Source organism: Lissotriton vulgaris, chromosome 5 (genome assembly GCF_964263255.1).
Source record: "Lissotriton vulgaris chromosome 5, aLisVul1.2, whole genome shotgun sequence".
NCBI lineage: Eukaryota > Metazoa > Chordata > Amphibia > Caudata > Salamandridae > Lissotriton > Lissotriton vulgaris.
Window position 1 is genome coordinate 202,757,960 of NC_141693.1, and position 21,607 is coordinate 202,779,566.

At 42.9% G+C, this 21,607-nt stretch overlaps 1 protein-coding gene across 2 annotated transcripts in view; it reads left to right on the plus strand.

The window, feature by feature from the left end:
* LOC147710479 (uncharacterized) overlaps positions 1–21,607 on the plus strand; it is a 183,323-nt gene that overhangs the window by 53,964 nt on the left and 107,752 nt on the right. For both annotated transcript variants that reach the window (XM_086921162.1, XM_086921164.1), the window contains exon 2: positions 4,195–4,381. In XM_086921162.1, coding sequence (XP_086777288.1) covers positions 4,195–4,381 — 187 coding nt within the window. The remainder of the gene's footprint in view (positions 1–4,194; positions 4,382–21,607) is intronic.

Here is a 21,607-nt window from a genome sequence, read left to right on the forward strand (position 1 = left end):
GGAGGAAACAGTATTATAAGAAGCTGCAGGAAAAGAACCGACCCAGAAAAGAGGAACAAGAAAATGAGAGCACGTTAAGAATAATTCAAAGCAAATAAAATTGATAGAAATACACATCAACGTTGAGAGGTGAGTGGAGACAGCAGCACGAAAAAGAGCAGAGGTAAAAGAACAGAGCAAAAAATCATAGAGCTGTGCAGAAGAGAGTCATTTTCAAAAATATAAAACACAAGAGGGAGAGATATGAAAAGAGAGACTGCAGACAAAATGGACACCAAGCTTGAAAAGAAGTGTGAGAAAGAGAGAAAATGGAATATAATGAACATCGAAAGAAAGCAGAAGGATATGGGTAGATTCTTTTAGTTGGAGATCATAATGTGAGCCAGATACCACATGGGATCAATGCACATATTGCTGACTTATGTGTCATTTGCAGGACAATGGTTCTCAACGGTTATTTAATGTACAGGCTCACATGCTTTTATGTTGTCTGCATACTGCAGATACCTGCAGGTCATAGATAGTTATCCCATTGAGAAATCTCAGTAGGTTACAGAGATTTGAGTATCATGCATGTACATATTTGGATCACAAGGAGACGGAGCAGTAGGTTAATGACATTTTCTGTGGGGTTCTGTGTATAATACATTGGTAAACAATTCCAGTCTAGTGAGACAGCTTTTACAAGGCAGCGCACTCAGAGTGGCAGCTCTGTATCAGAGAGGTCCTGCGATTAAAAAGAGACGTCTTAAGCAAAAACACCTATGGAGAAATGTACTCCTAAAAGACATCAATGTTGCTTCCACGACCACCTCAGACTCCAAGGCCTCCATGGTGTCTGGATTAGCACAGCAGTGGTCAGTGGCGGGGAACAAACAGACATTCTCATGCAATTACGACCTAAAGGCTGGTGAGGGACTGCGGCGGTTCAGAGTCACCCCGTGGCATGGGAGCCCTTGGTGCCATGGGCCCAGGTAGCCATGGGTGCAGGATGTTCATCCGATATCCTATGCCTAAGAAAGTGATGTACAGTGACGGGTGTATAGCGGGAGCACGAGGCAGCCAGGACTCGTAAGAAAAGAAATGGGGGGAGGACTGGCAAGCACGGTGGCCAGAGCCCAATCTGGAGGTGCCCTCCCAGGGCCAGTCCTTCCACTTTCACTCAGCGTATGAAGCAGAGGCATCTAGAATATTGGTGTATCATTGATAAAAGAAACTTTATTTTTGGGCTTTATTTTAGAAGACAAGTGGGGCATATGTACAAAGAAGTGGTTTAGTGAGGCATTAACTGTCATGGCGTAATGCCTTACTCGGCCACTTCAGAAACGCAAGGCTGCACCATATTTGCAAGAATGTGGTGCAGCCTTGCGTTTTCCCCTGCGTTGCACTATACTTAGCAGTGTAGCGCCAACGCAGAGACCCTTGCACCATAGTGCAAGGGTGTCTGCGTGCAGAGGAAGATTGTTTATGTGTAGGAAGGTGTCCCTTCCTGCACATAACCAATCTTTAAATACCGTTTTGTCACTTTTATGGAAATTACAAAATGTCATTTTTTTTAAAGATTGTTTTTGTGCAGGAAGGGATACCCTCCTACACATAAACAATCCAAGGCGGTTTGCTTTTTCCTTCTGTGCTGCATAAGGCAGCACACATGGAAAAAGCAAAAATGAGGAGAAATAAAGCATTTCTCCTCGTTTCGGCAAGTTAAGACCAGGTTTTTTCTGGGCTTAATCTTGGCGCTGCGTCCTATTTACGCCACCCTTGGAAAATGTGATGCATCTTCGAAATCAATGGGTGTTGCGGTGGAACGCCCCCTGCAACACCCATTGCCCTCCCCTTTCACGCTAAGTGTAGCATAAAAGGGTGCCTTATTCACAAGGCTGCATTAAGGCAGCGTTAAGCCATGTTAAGTGGCTTAACCCTGCCTTGTAAATAAGGTCAAAGACCCTATCACCACAGGAACATCCTAAAAAGGGATGCTCTTGTGGCGATAGGAGCTTGTACATATACCCCAATGTTCGCCTACAGGGTTGTGTCGTCAGTAGATCTGTAACATGTCCATGTTCATCTGAACTCCTTTCAGATTTACGTGTAGCCGGCACTTTACTTCTGTCGTGCAGCGATACCTGGTGTGTGGGAGCTCTCGAGCTGACTTTGGAGATTATTAATATGACTTAAAAAGAATGTGGTTAAGGTTACAACTCACCCGTACTCCATACTTCTGTTTGAGGAAAACGGACTGCATTTTAAAAAAAAACTGCTTTATTTAAAAGCAGTCCCAGACTTGGAGGTCTGCTGAGCCCAGCAGGCCACCATACCTGGGAGGACCAGCCATTCTCAATGGGGTTGCAAATTTCGAGTGCCTCATGAATATTGATGAGGCATGCAATTTGCGACCCTATTGAGAATCACTAACAGTGTCTCTGACACTGTTGTACATGTCATTTTGCGAGTCGCAAATTGCTATTCTCAATTGAGCGCAATTTGGGACTCGCAAAATGACATGGTTGTATGTCTGGCCCATAGGCTTATAATTTAGATGGCTCACAGTTCATCAGAAGCATAAATAGAACTATTAACTTTAAATAAAGTATAGTGCCGTTGTAGATAAAAGGGGTATGCTTTTTCAAATATCATTAGCCCCAAGCACATTTTCCATAGATTTACCAAGGACGTTCTAAGATTGGACCTTATTGCAGTCAAATACCTTGGTTGCAACTACAACTAACGTGAAATACATTTTAAATACTAAATTCAATTAAATGATGATTGCTGAACATTTGTTTCTGTTGCTTCCTAATCTGCGAGAGTTCCTTATCGTCTGGCTTTGATATTGTGTATTACAGTGTTTCCTCAACGTTGCAGTCTCACCCTTGTGATGTAAGACTCTGAGATTCTAGCAGCAATGAAACTCCATAGATGCCTCCTATCGATTTGTGTTTATTTTCCAGCACCCACCTTTGAAATTGACGATCTCCATGAATAGTTCTCCTTCCAAATTGACATGTACAACTCCGGTTATATATGATGAAAATGAAAAACCTATAAGGGTGATCCTGTTGTGGGGAATATTCCAAATTATTAAATTTGTCAAGTTCAAAATTGGCAACGTTTTTCTTTTCAAAAATGTTTCTATAAGTCCTTTTGTCGTTAGGCCAACATAGATTTTGTTGACCCTCCTATAGAGCCTCTTAGTTGCTTCCGTAGTAAGCATATACAGGTATACCTACCTCATGGCTTCCTTTTACCCTTCGATGACTTCTCCCTTCCTCCTGCTTTTTTGTTTTTCCATTTTGTTCCACTCCCATATTATTTTTTTTCTAATGCCTAATCCCAACGATTCCAAATGTGCACCTCACCCCAAGCCCCCTTTCCTCGACCCTCCTTAATGTTCCTATTTTCTTGTTTTCCCTCTGTGCATTTTCCTGTTGTTGTTACAACAAATATAGACACCTCGACATCTACCAGTTTTTAATTTTGAGGTAACCTAGTGCATTCCTGTTCCGTGTTTTAAACATAATTCATCTTAACATTTCTACTCTCTTAGGGATCATAAGAACATTTCAATGCATTATCAATCACAGACATGGCATACAATACCTTGCCAGGTGCTTTTTTGACATCATTCTGTTTATTCATCAGTTTGGAAACTTTTAAGTTGTAAATTTGCCTGTCAGCATTTTGCCACGCTCCCTATATCATCACTGGACTGCTAGTGTACAGTACACCTATTTTACATATTTGTGTTTCTTTATTTCACTTGGCTCATGATAGTGCTGGTACCCTATCCAAATTCTGTAGATTTATCCATCTTTCCAATTGCGTTCCACATGAGCTACTATGGTGCTTTATCTTTATGTTAATGTGCTGATGGTATATTCCTTTGTGAATCCCCTGGGTCTGGTTTGCTATGGTGCAGTATTACTTACATTCTTCTATTGACATTTGCAATGTACCATGTCCTGCTAATCTACATTTAATATTTATATAGGTCGGAATTGCTGCAGATCTGACTTAATGTGCAACGGTATTGTTAAGGTGGTGCTGTGGATTTAGTACTGCACAATTCTCTTTTCCTTTGTTAGGGTTCTATATTTTGCTAATTATTGCACAGAATTCAGTTGTCAATGATCTGCAGCTTTTATTTTAGAGGGAAACACCAGGTTAACCTAAAAGTCTGCTTTTTCCTGGCAGGCTGTGCAGTAATGTTGCCTACATCCTTGGCACCATTGCTGAAGATGAGATTGGAGCATCACACCTGGTGCTGCTCGCTGAGAGGCCTATCACAAAGGATTTCAGCCTTCTGGGCATGCTGGCAGCCATGCTGAAGTGGGATGATTCTGAAGCAGTGATGAATGCAGCAGGCACACTGGGCACCTTGGTAAGGATTCTCCAATACCCTATATAACTGCTAGTGTGGAAAGAAGGATGAGGCTTAAGAATTATTAGAACGTTGGAATGTGGAACACTCCATTGAAGACAATGGAGTGCTCCATTCTTCTACGGGCGGTAAAGGCCACCAAAACAACATTCCAATGTTGTTTTCACAAAGGCCTCTGGAACCCGAGGGGATATAAACCCCTCTGGCTCCGAGAGGCCTTTGTTTTATTTGTTAGATCATGTTGCCCTCTAGTGGCAGAATGTTCTAATAGCCTTATAGCCATTCGTAGCTTGGCTATACCAGCTATTAAAGTCCAGCTCCTTTGTTAAAGGCCCTCGCCGAACGCTGGAGTGGGCCTTTAATAGCTGGTATAGCCCGGTATGGCATTGGAATGTTGAGAGCTCCATTGCAGACAATTGAGTAGCTCTGTGCTTCTAATGGCTGTTCTAATAGCCTTAAGGCCCTTATGCCTAGGGCTCTCCATCGTTATAAGCCCTTGCCTGCGGCTCCGGCCTATAACTTGGGTTCAAGGCCTCTAACCAACAGTATAGCCCTCAGCAGCTGGCTATAGGCCTATAACCTAACCTTTCCCAGACGCTTTCAACAGCATCCCTTTCTTCAGCCGAAGTGGGGCTTAGAAGCTCCAGCAGACCTGCATCTACAAAAGAAAGCTTAGATAAACAAATCATTGAAAACTGAACCACTGAAGCAGGACAAATCAAACAGGCAGTTAGAAACAGCAACAACACAAAGGAGTGACATAGCAACAAATCCAATAAATCAGCCTGTTGTGGGCACATGAAAGGACATCTATGGAGACAGCGATAAAAACTCCCAAACTGTAATATGACAAATGATATCATTAAGATGGAAAATATTTGATTACTTCGGAACTGAAGGGCACTTTGAATCTCACCTTGAAACAGTAACAACGATATGCATATATGTATATATACATATATATATATATATTCACTGAAAAAAACATATATTTCACACCAGTTTTAGTTAGCTGGAAATTTTACTGACATAAAACCATTGAAATTCCACGTTATAGTTAGTTGGACTCACTATAACTTGCGCGCCTGCAATGCACTGCTGATGACGTCACATATTACATCACTCATGACATGGTCAGTGACATCACTCATGACATCACTGATGACACCATCCAGTGAATGTGTGTCTTTCTGAAATATCAATATATTTTATATATGTATTTGTAAAGGTCGATGGACGAATAAATGTTTAAATAAGTGTTTTAATGAATGTTTTTTTTTAATTGATTGGTTAACTGGCTTATTAAGTGTATCTTAGTGAATACATATATTAGCGAGTAACTTTTAAATATTGAAATGTATGTATCAGTTTTCACTTTGTGTATAAGTGGCTGTATGGGTTGGTGACTTGCTCACTGTTTGTATGTGTTTTGAAGACAGCATATGTACAGGACTGTATGGATGGATGAGTGTGTATATGTGTGTGTTAGTGAGTAAACGACTGTCTCACTATTGTCTTTATCAGTAACGACATATGTTTTAATCTAGTATATGTGAGTATTGATGTATATAAGTGAGTATATGTGAGAGTGAGAGATTGTAAGAGTTCCTGTTTAACTAAGTATGTGTTTCTATAAGTGATTGTTTAAGAGAGTAAGTATGTGTAAGTTTCCTTAGAAGTAAAGTGGTAGTGTGTGTATAGCTGTATATGCAAATAAATGGATGTTCAATAGTTTATTTGCATGTGTGAATATGTGTGTGAGTAACTTTTGGATGACTGTTGGTGTGTAACAGGATGTATAGGTCTATCACTACATATGATGAGTGAATATATGTATAAGTGACTATATTGAACTGTTGGTGAATGAGTGGATGTGTATTAGATGGTGGTATTACTGAATTGGTTGTTGTAACTGGTATGGGTATCTCCACCTTTTTGAAAATGTTAGTTACTATTTTTGAATATGTGTTTCAAGGGTTACTTTACAGTGAACGGAGGTCTGTCACTCTGTCACAAGGATGGTGTCATCAGTGATGTCATGAGTGATGTCACTGACCATGTCATGAGTTATGTAATATGTGACGTCATCAGCAGTGCATTGCAGGCGCGCAAGTTATAGTGAGTCCAACTAACTATAATGTAGAATTTCAATGGTTGTATGTCAGTAAAATTTCCAGCTAACTAAAACTGGTGTGAAACCTATGGTTTTTTCAGTGAATTTAATAGGTTTTTAAAATGCTAATTCCTAACTATAACTGGTGTGAAACCTATGGTTTTTTCAGTGAATTTCATAGGTTTTTTTAAATGCTAATTCCTAACTATAACTGGTGTGAAAACTATGGTTTTTTTCTTATGGCAAAATGAAACCCCTCATTTTGTTCCTTTTCAAATTAAATGTATTAAGTGTTACCACTTTATTCCAATCAAGATGACTTCAGGTGTGCCATACTTTTGTCATAAGTAAGACTGTTAGCGTTCTAGTTGTTCTTTAGAACACTCTGGGACATTCTGTCATTGGGCTGTAGTTGGGCTACATCTGGCTGATATTTGGGCTACATTTGGGCTCTTTTGTCTCTGGTGGCCATCTTTGGGCTACATTGGGCTACATTGGGCTACATTTGGGCTCTAACATATATATAGCCCAATGTAGACTAATATATATTTTTTCAAAGTTAATTTTCGTGAAAACCACCGGAGCACATATCTTGAGACATAGCAAAGGAACATCAGGCTACCAGTCCCTACAATTTTGCCAAGTTTGGTGCAAATCCATTCAGCCGTTCGGGCTAAAAGTGAGTTCGACCGCCCTATGGAAATTAACATGGGGAAAACACGTTTTGGGACCCCCCTTTTATCTCGGCCCCCGCTTGACGAATCCCCCCCAAACTTTCAGGGAAAGACCGGAGCGGAGTGGGCCACCTACTTTGAGAAATTCGCGAAGATTTGTCCACTGGCGCCAAAGTTATTCCCAATAGAATGTTGCGGATTTCCTATGGAAAGTAGATCCTAACTATAACTACCTACGTAGTATATATATTACCTACTGGCGGTACCCAGTAGGTATATATAGTAAGGACCTAGTTTCCATAGGAAATCCCCAACATTCTATTGGGAGTAACTTTGGCGCTGGTTGACGGATCTTCGCAAATTTCTCAAAGAAGATGGCTCACTCCGCTCCGCTCCTTCCCTGAAAGTTTGGGGGGGATTCATCAAGTGGGGGCTGAGAAAAAAGGGGGGTCCCAAAACGTGTTTTCCCCATGTTAATTTCCATAAGACCTTTAGACTCGGCTACAGCTTGAACCGCTGAAGGGAATTACACCAAACTTGTCAAAACGGTAGTGTCTGTTACGCAGATCACGCTTTTGGTAAAATAGTGTAAATCCCTCCAGTGGTTCCTGAGAAAATTAGAAGAGAAATCAATTATATATCTATAAGCGCGCACAGTGCGCGCACCCCGCGATTTTTTGTGATTTTTGGGGGGGGGGCTTGGGGGGCTTCTCTCTTTCATTTTAATGTTTTTAATTTAATTTCGAGGGTGCCCACCCCTCGTTTTGCCCCCGAGATCACCGCCGCCGCCTGAGCTGCCTTAAGATGGCCGCCGCCTGGTTGTGGGCGGGGCCGGGAGGACGTGGTTTCCGCTTCCCCCTGCCTGGGGGAAGCCTTTGCTGTGCCCGTCCGGTCTCCCATGCCGAGGGGAGACCGGGTGATGTTGCCGACCAAACCATCACTGCTGTGTCCATGGCTAGAGCCCCGGGGTGAGGCAGCCGAGGCGCGGCTGACCGGCGAGGCCCCGGAGAGGAGGAGCCCCGCCCGCGGTACCCGAGGAGCTTACAGCTGGAGAAGGAGCCGCTCTCCGATCAACAGAAGCCGGTGAGTGCGGCGCCTCTGCAGAGAGCTCCTCAGCTCAGTTGGAACAAGGGCGGCCACATGAACCGTATTTTACCTATGTGAGGAGCAGCAGGGGCATGGAGCTTTACGAGCCTCTCTTCAGGGCATCGGATGGGCAATAAATAATTGTAAAAACTGGCTTTCTGATTCAGATGCTCACCGGAGTGCAAATTAACAGCATTTGTATATTTGGGAACATCGGTGCAGAACAAAACAAGGTTTCAACATAAATGGGAACACTATATGTCCCAAAATACAATACTTATTGCACTCACCTGCGAGGCCCCGTGGGAGGGTAATGCTCTGCGTAGGTGGTTCTCAGCCTGTGACCAAAGAACAGGAAGTCTGACACGCGTAAGGCACGAGGAATGAAACTGTTTGACTATTCAGGGGTGCCAATAAAAATATTCTGCTGCGGAGTGCATATTTAATCCTTTTGGAAGTTTTGGATTTGATTATATTAACGAGTCTGTCCTGCCGTGAAGATAGCACCATCCCATTACTGCGTGAGGAGCGGCAGGGGCATGGAACTTTCCGAGCGGATGGGCAGTAAATAATTGTAAACACTGGCGTTGAGAATCAGAGGCTCGCTGAGTGCAAATATTAATAATTGTAATTTTGGGAACATCGGCGGAGAATGAAGCAAGGCTTCAACATAATCTGCTGTGGAGTGCATCTTGAATGCTTTGGGCATTGTGTTTTGAATATATTAATGCGGCCGTCCTGCTGTGAAGTCAGCACCATCCAATTACTTTGTGAGGAGCTGTAGGGGGATGGAACTTTCCGAGCCTCTCTTTGGTGCAGTAGATGGCAGCAGATAATTATAAAAACTGGCATTGACATTCAGAGGCCCACTAGAGTTCAAATAATATTTGTAATTTTGGGAACATCGGCCCAATACTAATTACCTGCGACACCCCACTGGGCCATCCACCTGTCAACCCATCCATCCATTCATCCATCCATTGACCCATCCTTCATACCTCCGCACCCTACCATCCATCCACACAACCGTTCACCTATCGATCCACCTATTTTTATTCAATGTATTCTGCTACATATTACTTGCATACCTTTCACCTATCCTCAAACACTGCTCACCCTGCACACTCACCCACCATTTACTACGCACATTCACCCTGACATTGTGCAGGCAGTCTGATACTGCTCACCCACCACTCAAACAGTCCACCATCCAGCCACCCATCCATCCATCCACCATCCATCCAGCCACCCATCCAGCCATCATACGTCTATCCATTATTCATTCATTCATGCATGCATGCATCCACCCATCCATCCAGCTATCCACCCAACATGCATCCACCCATGCATCCATCCATCCACCCTGCATCCAACCATCATGCATCCACCCAGCATTCATTCATCCACCCACCCACCCATCATGCATTCACCCATCATGCATCCACCCAACAATCATTCATCCATCATGCATCCACCAGTCATCCATCCATCTTCCAGCCAACAATCATGCATCCATCCAACACCCAGCCACCCTCCCACCCACCATTCATGCACCCCATCCATCCACCCACCCATCCATCCATCCTGCATCCATCCATCATTCATGCATCCATTCACCCATCTATCATGCATGCATCCATCCATGCATCCACCCAACAATCATTCATCCATCATGCATCCAACCATCGTTCATGCATCCACCCATCAATCATGCATCCACCCATCATGCATGCATCCATGCATCCATCCATCATTCATGTATTTTTATGGCCATATAACTTGCACACAGCTTGTCTGTGTTCAATACAAGGCTTGAACATTGTTTCCCAGCACCAAAGATACATGATTCACATTAATTGTTTGTAATTTTCACGGGCATGAAACTTTCACTCAGCTTGTCAGTGCTGGATAACAGGCTCGAACCTGGTTTCCCAGCACCAAAGTCGGCCGCGCTAGCCGTCAGACCACATCCTCTCCCCTGTGGTGTGGCCCTGCAGTTTTGATGATACGTATAATAGGCTCGAACCGTGCCTCGAACCTTGTTTCCCAGCACCAAATTAAGTCGCTTTTATTGCCATAAAACTTTTACACACCTTTTTTTTTCCTTGTTTCCCAGCACCAAATTAAGTCGTATTTGCTTGTTTATTTCACATCAAAGTAAAGTCGGTCACACATTGGCATAGCTAGCGATGTATCTGTGCATGTGATGTAGTAGCATGCGTACAGATAGCATGCGTTGTGGATCCCGGCGCGATGTAATAGTTGCGTTGCGATGTCATCGCGATGAGATCCATTCCTTGTAACGGGTGTTTCCTTTCCTATCATATGTATGAATTCTGGTACTGCTGGTAATCGGGCTACGCTCCGTTGAGATACCATGGTCAAGACCATGCACTTCATCTTGGAAGACTGGCGTTTTACTTTCTGCACTGCTGACTTTAAAAGTGTAATGCATATATATACATATAAATATATTACCTACTGGCGGTAGCCAGTAGGTATATATAGTTAGGACCTAGTTTCCATAGGAAATCCCCAACATTCTATTGGGAATAACTTTGGCGCTGGTTGATGAATCTTTGAAAATTTCTCAAAGAAGATGGCCCGCTCCGCTCCTCTCCTTCCCTGAAAGTTTTGGGGGGATTAGTCAAGTGGGGGCTGAGAAAAAAGGGGGGTCCCAAAACATGTTTTCCCCATGTTAATTTGCATAGGACCTTTAGACACGGCTACAGCTTGAACGGCTGAACTGAATTACACCAAACTTGTCAAAATGGTAGAGTCTGAATGTTTTTAGGCATCATGTGTTTTCCTTCCTTACACCTCTAAATGTGCAACAAATACGGCACAATCAGGGGGCCAGAAGCGAAGAAATATGGCACAATCAGAGAGCATCTTGCTCCGGTCCAAAAATCGGATCCCTACGGCTGCTCAGGTGGTCCCACAAGGATATTAACATATTTAAACGTTATCCGCTAATAGAATTAGCACTTTCAAAACCTTGCAAATTCACTGAAAAAACAATAGGTTTCTGGCCTTATTGAGGTAGGAATTAGCATTAAAAAAAACTTTGACTATATATTTCGCGCATCCGCAATCCAATGCTGATGATGTCACATATTACATCATTTATGACATGGTCAGTGACATCACTGATGACATCACTGATGTCATTTGAGATGTCATCAGTGATGTCATCAGTGATGTCACTGACCATGTCATGAATGATGTAATATGTGACATCATCAGCATTGGATTGCGGATGCGCGAAATATATAGTTAGTGCAACTAACTATATGTGGAATTTCATTGGTTTTATATCAATGAAATGTCTAGCTAACTATGTAGGAGGAATTTCAATGGTTTTTATATGTTAATTCCTAACTATATAAGGCCTGAAACCTATGGTTTTTTCAGTGAATTTCAATGGTTTTTTATATGTTAATTCCTAACTATATAAGGCCTAAAACCTATGGTTTTTTCAGTGTATATGTATATATATATATATATATATATATATATATATATATATATATATATATATATATATATATATATATATATATAATCACTGAAAAAACCATAGGTTTCAGGGACGTTATAGTTAGCTGGACATTTCACTCTTACAAAACCATTGAAATTCCACCGTTATAGTTAGTTCAGCTAACTATAACTTTTACACCCGCAATGCACTGCTCATAACGTCACATATTACATCATTCATGACATGGTCCGTGATATCACTGATTATATCACTGATGACATCTCAAATGACATCACTGATGACATCATCCAGTGACTGTGTGTTTCTGTAAAATTTAAATATGTTTTATATATATTCCAAGGTGTATTGAAGAATGAGTGGGTGTATAAGTGTCTGGATGGAAGATTTAGTAGGTGCGTGACTGACTGTATAAGTGAATGATTAAATGTGTCTTACTGAATGCATGGGTTAGTGACTAAACTGTGTGAATGTCTGTATCAGTCTGTCTGTTGTTGTTCAAGGTGGCGCCTGGGTTGGTCAGTAGCTACATGAGTGTCTATGTAGGTTATTTATTGGTTGTCTAATGAGTATTTCTTTGGGAGACTGTGTGTGTTTGTGGGTGGGAGGTGTGTGACTGTGCATTGCTGTGTGAGTGGTTAATTCACTGGGTGTATGGGTTCAAGAGTGCATGTGGAAACAGCTGTATGGGTGCGTGAGTGTGTGTATGGGTGTGTTGGTGAGTGAATGGATGTCTCAGTGGTTTATGTCCAAGTAACTACATTTGTAAAAGGCAGTGTATGTGAGACTTGAAGTATATAAATGACTGTACATGATAGTCAGTGATTGTGAGACTGGCTGTATGGATGAGTGTGTACTTGTATCACTGATTATATAAGAGAGTAAGTATCTGTATGAAAAGGGGAGGTGGTGTGTGTATAACTGTATAGGTGAGTAAATGGGAGTGTTATTGATTCTTAGCATGACTGACTAGGTGTGTGAGTAAGTGCATGGATGAGTGACGGTGTGTGAGTGTCTGTACAGATGTATGAGTGCATATGATAGTGTTGTACTGATGAGTGAATGCATGTATGCATGATTGTATGGATGAATGAGTGGATATGTGTGTAGACCTAGGAATCAGTGAGTGCGTATGTAGTAACTGGTATTGGTGTGTCAATGATTTAGAAAATGGTAGCCTGTATTTTACAGTGGGTGTTTCAAAGGTTATATTGGAGTGTGAGGAGTGGCATCAGATTTTCACGTGGATGATGTCATCAGTGATGCCATTTGAAATGTCATCAGTGATGTCACTGACCATGTCATGAATGATGTAATATGTAACGGCGTGAGCAGTGCATTGCGGGTGCGCAAGTTATAGTTAGCTGAACTAACTATATCGGTGGAATTTCTATGGTTTTGTAAGAGTGAAATGTCCAGATAACTATAACATCCCTGAAACCTATGGTTTTTTCAGTGAATTTCTAAGGTTTTTTAAATGCTAATTTCTAACTATAACGAACATGAAACCTATGTTTTTTTCAGTGAATTTCAATGGTTTTTTAAATGCTAATTTCTAACTATGACAAGTCTCCTTGAATCCTGAAGGTCCTTGGTGGCAAAGTAGCCCACCAAGAACATCCAGTAAGCGCCACAGACCTGCATTTCAGGAAGGTGTTCTGAGGCCACGCCCCTTTTTACATCACACTGCAAACGTGGCTTCTGACGCACTGCTACTCGGGGGATGAAGTCCACTTGTGTCTTGAGGTCCTCAGGACACAAGAGGCCCTCATTGACAGACCAGCAGTGCACAAGAAGCTACGTTTGCAGAGTGGTGTAAAAAGGGGCGTGACCTCAGAGCACCTCTCTGCCACGCAGCCCTGCACATTTACAAGAGGTACCTGGTGGACTAGTTGGTCCCCAAGGACCCTCAGGATTGAAGGGGAATTAATCCCCCAACTTAAAATGCGCCATAAGGCTCATTTGCACTGTGGTGCAGGGAGGGGGGTGGGGCCTGATGTGACAAGTGTGCAAACATGCCCTGTGGCGCGTTTTAAGTTGGGTGATTAAGTCTCCTTGAATCCTGAGGGTCCCTGAGGGCCAACTAGCCCACCAGCTACCTCCAGTAAGCGCCACAGAGCAGAGTGGTGGAAAAAGGGGGCGTGGCCTTGGACCACTACTCTGCAACGCAGCTCCCTGGCACTTACTGGAGGTACCTGGTGGGCTAGTTGGCCCCCAAGGACCCTTAGGATTGAAGGGGACTTAATCCTCCAACTCCAAACGCTCCACAGGGCGCGTTTGTACACTTGTCAAATCAGGCCATGCCCCCTCCCAGCACCACTGTGCAAACCTGCCCCCTGGTGCTTTGTAAATTGGGGGATTAAATCCTCTTGAGTCCTGAGGGTCCCTGGGGTCCAACTAGCCCACCCGGTACCTCCAGTAAGCACCACAGAGCTGCGTTGCAGAGACGTGTAAAAAGGGGCGTGGCCTCGGACTACCTCTCTGAAAGGCAAGCCTGTGGCGTATACTGGAGGTAACTGGTGGGCTAGTTGGTCACCAGGGAGCCCCAGTATTGAAGGGGAATTAATTCCCCATCTTATAACACGCCACAGGGCGCGTTTGCAGAGTGTTGCTAGGAGGGGGCGGGGCCTCCGGCACAATGCCGGTCTTTTTTTTTTAGAAGGGGTCTGGGTGGCCCCCTTCTTTTTTCTTTTTTGGGGCCCTGGGGACCCGATCCCCCAGAGCCTGACCCCTGATCCCCCGGGGCATGGCCACATATATGTATTAATTTAAAGAGGGGGCTGCAAGGCCCCCTCTTGAGGCCTCTATTGGCACCGGGGACCTCATCCACCGGGGCCGGCCTTTATTTTTTATTTTCTTTTGGGGGTGGCCACTTCTAGCCTAGGGGTCCCATCCCCCGGGCCAGCCCTATCTGTTGGGGACCGTGGGGGGAGCCCCAATGCCCCCACAGTCCCGCCGGCTCCCCGCTTCCTGCGGGAGCAAGCATTGCTTTTCCTCATGGGGAGCTGCGGACATGCAGCTCCCCTTGTGGAAAAACAATCTGCTTTGGATTTTGGAAGAGAGAGCAGGTTTCCCTGCTCTCGCTTCCAAAATCCATAGCAAGTTTGCTATGACTGTCATAGCAAACAGCAGTGGCCCGGGGGTTGGCACCCTGTGACACTGCAGGATCCCGCCCTGGGGAGTGGTGTTTCCCAGGGCCATTAAGGGCTCCAGGAGGAGGGCTGGGTGGCCCCCTCCCTATGTGATTGAAGCAGTCGTGGCCTTGGACCACCAGTGGTGGTGGTCCCCGGGGCTCGGGGTCCGTAACGGACCCCCGCATTTCTAGTAGTTTTGCCCCGGGGAGGTGGTGGTCCCCGGGGTGTGTGGGGGGCTCGAGCCCCCCACGCAGGTTATATTTTATTTTTTTAAAAGCCCCGGGGGTGGGGGACCTTGTCCCCCCTGCCAATAATTACAAAAAGCCCCAGGGGTGGCGGTCCCCGGGGCTTGGGGGGGCCTTGGAAGCCCCCCCCCCACACATTAAAAGGGGGTGGCAGTTCCTGGGACTGCAGGAGGGCTGAGTGCCTTCCCGCACATTATTTAAAGCAAGACCCGGGGGTGGCAGTCCCTGGGGCTGCGGGAGGGCCAAGTGGGCCCGCGCATATATTTGTTGGCAATGCCTCTGGACCTGGCCCACCCGGAGGTCTCATTTAAATGAAGCGCGGGAGCCTGAACTTAATTTTTAAAAACAAATTCTGCGAGGTTCGCGACCCAGCGCGAATTTCGCCGAATCCTTTGAGAAAAATGCTTTATTTGGCCCTGGAGGTCCTTGTGGGGCCACCTGAGCAGGCCTAGGGGTCAGGGTGTTTCTACCCTGCCCCCTTTTCTTTTTTTTCTCCTTTGTTTTACTGATTTCTTGTGACATCTTGTGACTCGGTTCTACCGAGTCACAAGATGGCTGCCATCACTTCCTGGTTTGGAGTTTTGACATAAAGACCACAGGGAGAGAGAGATATTTAAAGACCTGCCCAGGTTCACATCCCCTTATACTCAAATATGAGCCAGCTACATTAGTGGCTTTTTAGACCCCCGTTTTTTTCTGTTTATTATATTGGAGTGTTGACAGCCAATTAGAATAAAGCTCGTGGGCGGGAGGGGTCGGGACTCCACTGCGGCCAAAGATATCGAAACTTTTATGTTTTGAATTTCTCAGCAACTACTGAACGGATTTACACCATTTAAAACAAAGGTCTCTTTCTGAACCAAGCACTACCTTTTTGCCAAATTTGGGGTAATTCCGTTCAGCAGTTCAGGATGTAGCCTGTTCCTATGGAAAGTAACATGGGGAAAATGTGTTTTGGGACCCCCCCTTTTTTCTCAGCCCCCTCTTGACGAATCACCCCCAAACTTTCAAGATAGGAGCTGACCTAGATAAACTTTTTGGGGGGAACATTTTGCGAAGATTCGTTAAACAACGCAAAAGTTATTAGCAAATCAAAAAATGCTTTTCCTATGGAAACAAGGTTCTAACTATAACTACCTACTGGCAACCGCCAGTAGGCAATATAGACACATACACACACACACACACACACACACACATATATATATATATATATATATATATATATATATATATATATATATATATATATATATATATATATATATATATATATATATATATATATATATATTCACTGAAAAAACCATAGGTTATAGACCATATATAGTTAGGAATTAGCATTTGCAAAACCTTATTTTACTCACACAAAACCATTGAAATTCGCATATATAGTTAGTTGCACTAACTATATATCGCGCACCCGCAATCCACTGCTGATCATGTCACATATTACATCATTCATGACATGGTCAGTGACATCCCTGATGACATCACTGATGACATCTCAAATGGAAAATGGCACATTTTGTTTCTGAGCATCCCCTGAAAGTTTGGGGGGGTTTCGTCAAGCGGGGGCCGAGAAAAAAGGGGGGTCCCAAAACGTGTTTTTAACATTGAATTTTCCATAGGGCGGTTGGACTCACTTTTAGCTCGAACGGCTGAATGGATTTCCACAAAACTTGGCAAAATTGTAGGGACTGGTAGCCCGATGTGCCTTTGCTATGTCTCAAGATATATGCTCCAGTGGTTTTTTACGAAAATTAACTTTGAAAAATATATATTGGGCTACATTGGGCTATATATATGTTAGAGTCCAAATGTAGCCCAATGTAGCCCAAAGATGGCCACCAGAGACAAAAAAAACAAATGTAGCCCAAATATCAGCCAGATGTAGCCCAACTATAGCCCAGTGACAGAATATCCCAGAGTGTTCTAAAGACCAACTAGAGCGCTAACAGTCTTACTTATGACAAAAGTATGGCACACCTGAAGTCATCTTGATTGGAATAAAGTGTTAACACTTAAAACATTTAATTTGCAAAGGAACAAAATGAGGGGTTTCATTTTGCCATAGAAATGTTATATATATATATATATATATATATATATATATATATATATATAGATATATATATATATATATATATATATATGTATTACCTACTGGCGGTCGCCAGTAGGTATATATAGTTAGGATTGTTTTGAATAGGGATTCCTGAAAATTCTATGTTGAATAACTTTGGCGTTGATGGGCGGAATTGGCTGAAATTTTCAGGAAAATGGCACATTTTGTTTCTGAGCGTCCCCTGAAAGTTTGGGGGGGGGTTTCGTCAAGCGGGGGCAGAGAAAAAAGGGGGGTCCCAAAAGGTGTTTTTAACATTGAGTTTTCCATAGGGCGGTTAGACTCACTTTTAGCTCGAACGGCTGAATGGATTTCTATGTAACTTGGCAAAATTGTAGAGACTGTTTGCCCGATGTGCCTTTGCTAGGTCTCAAGATATGTGCTCCAGTGGATTTTGAGAAATTAACTTTCAAAAAAATATATATATCTGTGACATCGTCCCGGTTAGCGCCCCGGTTCGCATACCAGGCGCGTAACGGAACTTTGCGAGGAGAAGCGGATTGGCTCTCCGGTGACTCTCAACATTCTAAACAGTCCTGAGCGGCCGCCATCTTGTCTCTCGGTAGGATCGAGAGACAAGAGGTGGAAATAAACGAAGGGGGAAATAAATGAAAGGGGCAAGGTAGACCCCTCCTGACCCCCTAGGATTGATGTGGGGGCTATTAAAGGGCCCCGCGGGGCAAAAATAAAATACATTTTTTTTCGATTTTTCGCGGTGGAAGCGCTACCCGGTACGCGAACCGGGTAGCTCACCGGTAGCGTAACGGGAGTCCGCCATCATGTGTTTCAGACGAATTTAGTCACAAGATGGAGGAGAAACAATGTTGGGAATGGGTATAAGGGGGCACGGGAGACATATCCTGACCCCCTAGGTTTTCTGAGGGTGGCTGAGGAGGCCCATATATGTAAAAAAAAAAAAAACTTTTTTTTTCAAATTTTCGCACGGTTAGCGCCCGGTCCGCGCACCGGGTAGCGTTACGGAAAGCGTAACAAGGGGAAAACCAAGGGAAATAGTAAAATAATATTTTAGAGTGCTTTGAGGTAGGGTAGCTCTGAATAGAGCTGTTATGTTGTGTGGGTGATGTAAGTACCTACATGTAGGTACCAATGAAGAGTCTAAAATTCAATGTACACCGTCTCCTCTGTAGATATTTTGTATGTTCTAATATGAGTTATTTAAATGTAAATGTGTGGAAAAGCACTTCATGCTTTAAAGCAATTGTATTTTTGAACTGATTGTTCTTTCCTCTTAGTCCTCCTCTTTGTTTTTTTTTCCCCACGCTCTTCTTCAGCATGATAGTTGATAAATTCGTTCCCTCAAAAAATGTATATACATAAAAAAATTATATTAAATACTTATACAATATATCTTTCCTTTAAAAGAAGAATACATTTTACAGCATTTGATATTTGCTATTAAAAAACCTTTGAAATTCACTGAAAAAACCATAGGTTATAGACCATATATAGTTAGGAGTTAGCATTTACAAAACCTTGAAAATTCACTGAAAAAACCATAGGTTATAGACCATATATAGTTAGGAATTAGCATTTACAAAACCTTATTTTACTCAAACAAAACCATTAAAATTCGCATATATAGTTAGTTGCACTAACCATATATCGCGCACCCGCAATCCACTGCTGATCATGTCACATATTACATCATTCATGACATGGTCAGTGACATCACTGATGACATCACTGATGACATTTCAAATGACATAACTGATGACATCACTGATGATAACATCCAGTGACTGTATTTTTCTGTAAAGTTAAAATATGTCTTACATATTGAAGAATGAGTGGATCTATAAGTGTCTGGATGAAGGATTTAGTAGGTGCATGACTGACTGTATGAGTGAGTGATTAAATGTGTCTCACTGAGTGCATGGGTTAGTGACTAAACTGTCTTAATTTGTGCATCATTATGTCTGTTGTTCTGTAAACTGCTGCATGTGTTGATCAGTAGCTATATGAGTAACTATATGGGTTATTGATTGGTTGCCCAAGTATTTGTATGGGAGACTGAGTGTGTGTGTGGGTGGCTGGGAGGTGTATGACTCTGTGCATAGATGTGTGAGCAGTTGATTCACTAGATGTATGGGTTCAAAAGTGCATGTGGAAACAGCTGTATGGGCAGTTGACTGTGTGCATGAGTGTATTGGTGAGTGAATGGATATCTCAGTGCTACATGTCAAAGTAAGTACATATGTAAAACACAGTACATGTGAGAGTTGACCTATATAAATAACTGTGCATAAGAGCCAGTGAATGTGTGAGTGGCTTTATGGATCATTGTGAACTTGTATCAGGGATTGTATAAGAGAGTAAATACGTGTTAGCATATGTTTGAATAAGTAAGGTGTGTATAACTGTATAGTTGAGGAAATGGAGGTGTGATTGATTCTTTGCATGACTGACTAGGTGTGTGAGTAACTCCATGGATGAGTGACAGTCTGTGAGTGTCTGTTTACACTGAGTGTATCTAAGGTTATATTAGAGTCTGAAGAGGTTCATTGTATTATCACATGAATGATGACCTTAAGTGATGTGATCAGTAATGTCAAATGAGATGTCATCAGTGATGTCATCAGTGATGTCATTTAAGATGTCATCAGTGATGTCACTGACCATGTCATGAATGATGTAATATGTGACATGATCAGCAGTGGATTGCGGGTGCGCGATATATAGTTAGTGCAACTAACTATATATGCGAATTTCAATGGTTTTGTGTGAGTAAAATAAGGTTTTGTAAATGCTAATTCCTAACTATATATGGTCTATAACCTATGGTTTTTTCAGTGGATATATATATATACATACACACATATATAAATATATATTTTTTCCTGTCCTCTACAAGGATTCTTTCACAGAACTGCTGTCAAAAATCAAGATCCCAAATTATGTTTGCACCCCATAAATCTTGAAAACAGTCTTTTCACACTTTCTTGACTCATCCATTACTCTTCTCAACCATTCCTGGCACAGTCCCAGACATCTTCAAGGAGGCGATAGTGGCCCCACTACAAACGAAATTTGGTGAGGACACATTTGGGCTGGACAGGAAAGACGCTTCTAAATAACACCAGCCCGGAACTATCCCCCGATCCCAATATTGCAACCAACCAATTCCAGAAATGGCTGGGTGATGCCACGACCCAGCTGGCACCCACCAAATCCCTCTCAAGAAATAGAAATTTGCCTAGAGCTCAGTGGTATACAAAAGAACTAAAAATTCAAAAACAATTAACTAGGAACAGGGAAAGACACTGGCGAAGAACCTACGACAGCGAAAATAAGGAAAAATATAAAAAAGCTCTCGCTTCTTATAAAGCAATGATAACAGCAGCAAAAAAACATTTCTTCACACTCCATATAGAGACTGCGAAAAACTCTAGTAAACAGCTATATAACATCGCCAAAACTCTTTCTGGAAATACTCCGGATCTGAACCCACCCCATCACAAGCACTATGTGATGCCCTATCTGAGTTCTTTTTCGCGAAGGTAAATGACATTTACCAAGCTTTTAATTCAGACCTGGGCAGCAGTAGTGTTACCACCCCCATGATCACCTCAAAAACTACCATGACCAGTTTTAAACCCCTCACCATTGACCAAATTAAGAGCATAGTAAAATCGATTAAAGCAGGGTCAGCTCTGGATCCATGCCCAACTTCTGTGATTGCAACTGTGCCAGACACAGTTATCCCTATCATCACTCAGGTCTGTAACACAATACTGACATCTGGAACTTATCCTGACTCATTAAAAAATACGCTGATCAAACCCCTGCTCAAAAAGCCCGGTCTAGATAAAGGTGAACTAAAAAACTACCGCCCCATAGCGAGCCTCCCTTTTCTAGCTAAAGTTACCGAAAAGGCTATGAATCAGCAGTTGTCGGAATACATAGAAAGCCACAACTTGCTGGATGACACCCAGTTCGGTTTCCGTAAACACCATGGTACGGAAACCGCTCTCATCAAAGCAGCTGATGATATAAGAGTCATCCGCGATCAAGGAGGAACAGCTTTGCTTGTCTTTCTTGATCTCTCAGCAGCCTTCGACACGGTTGACCATAAGATCTTGGTCGACCGTGTCGAAAGGATGGGTATTCAGCTCACTGCTATAGACCTACTTGCTTCATTCCTAGCCAACAGAACCCAGGCGGTTACACTGGGCACTTTTCAATCAGCTGATCTGTTGTTACCGTGTGGTGTTCCCCAAGGCTCATCCCTAAGTCCGACACTATTCAATATATATGTGTCGGACCTTGCTAATGTCATCAAAGCATATGGGATTAAGCATGGGCGAATTTTGCGAATCTCGCGTTCGCGAA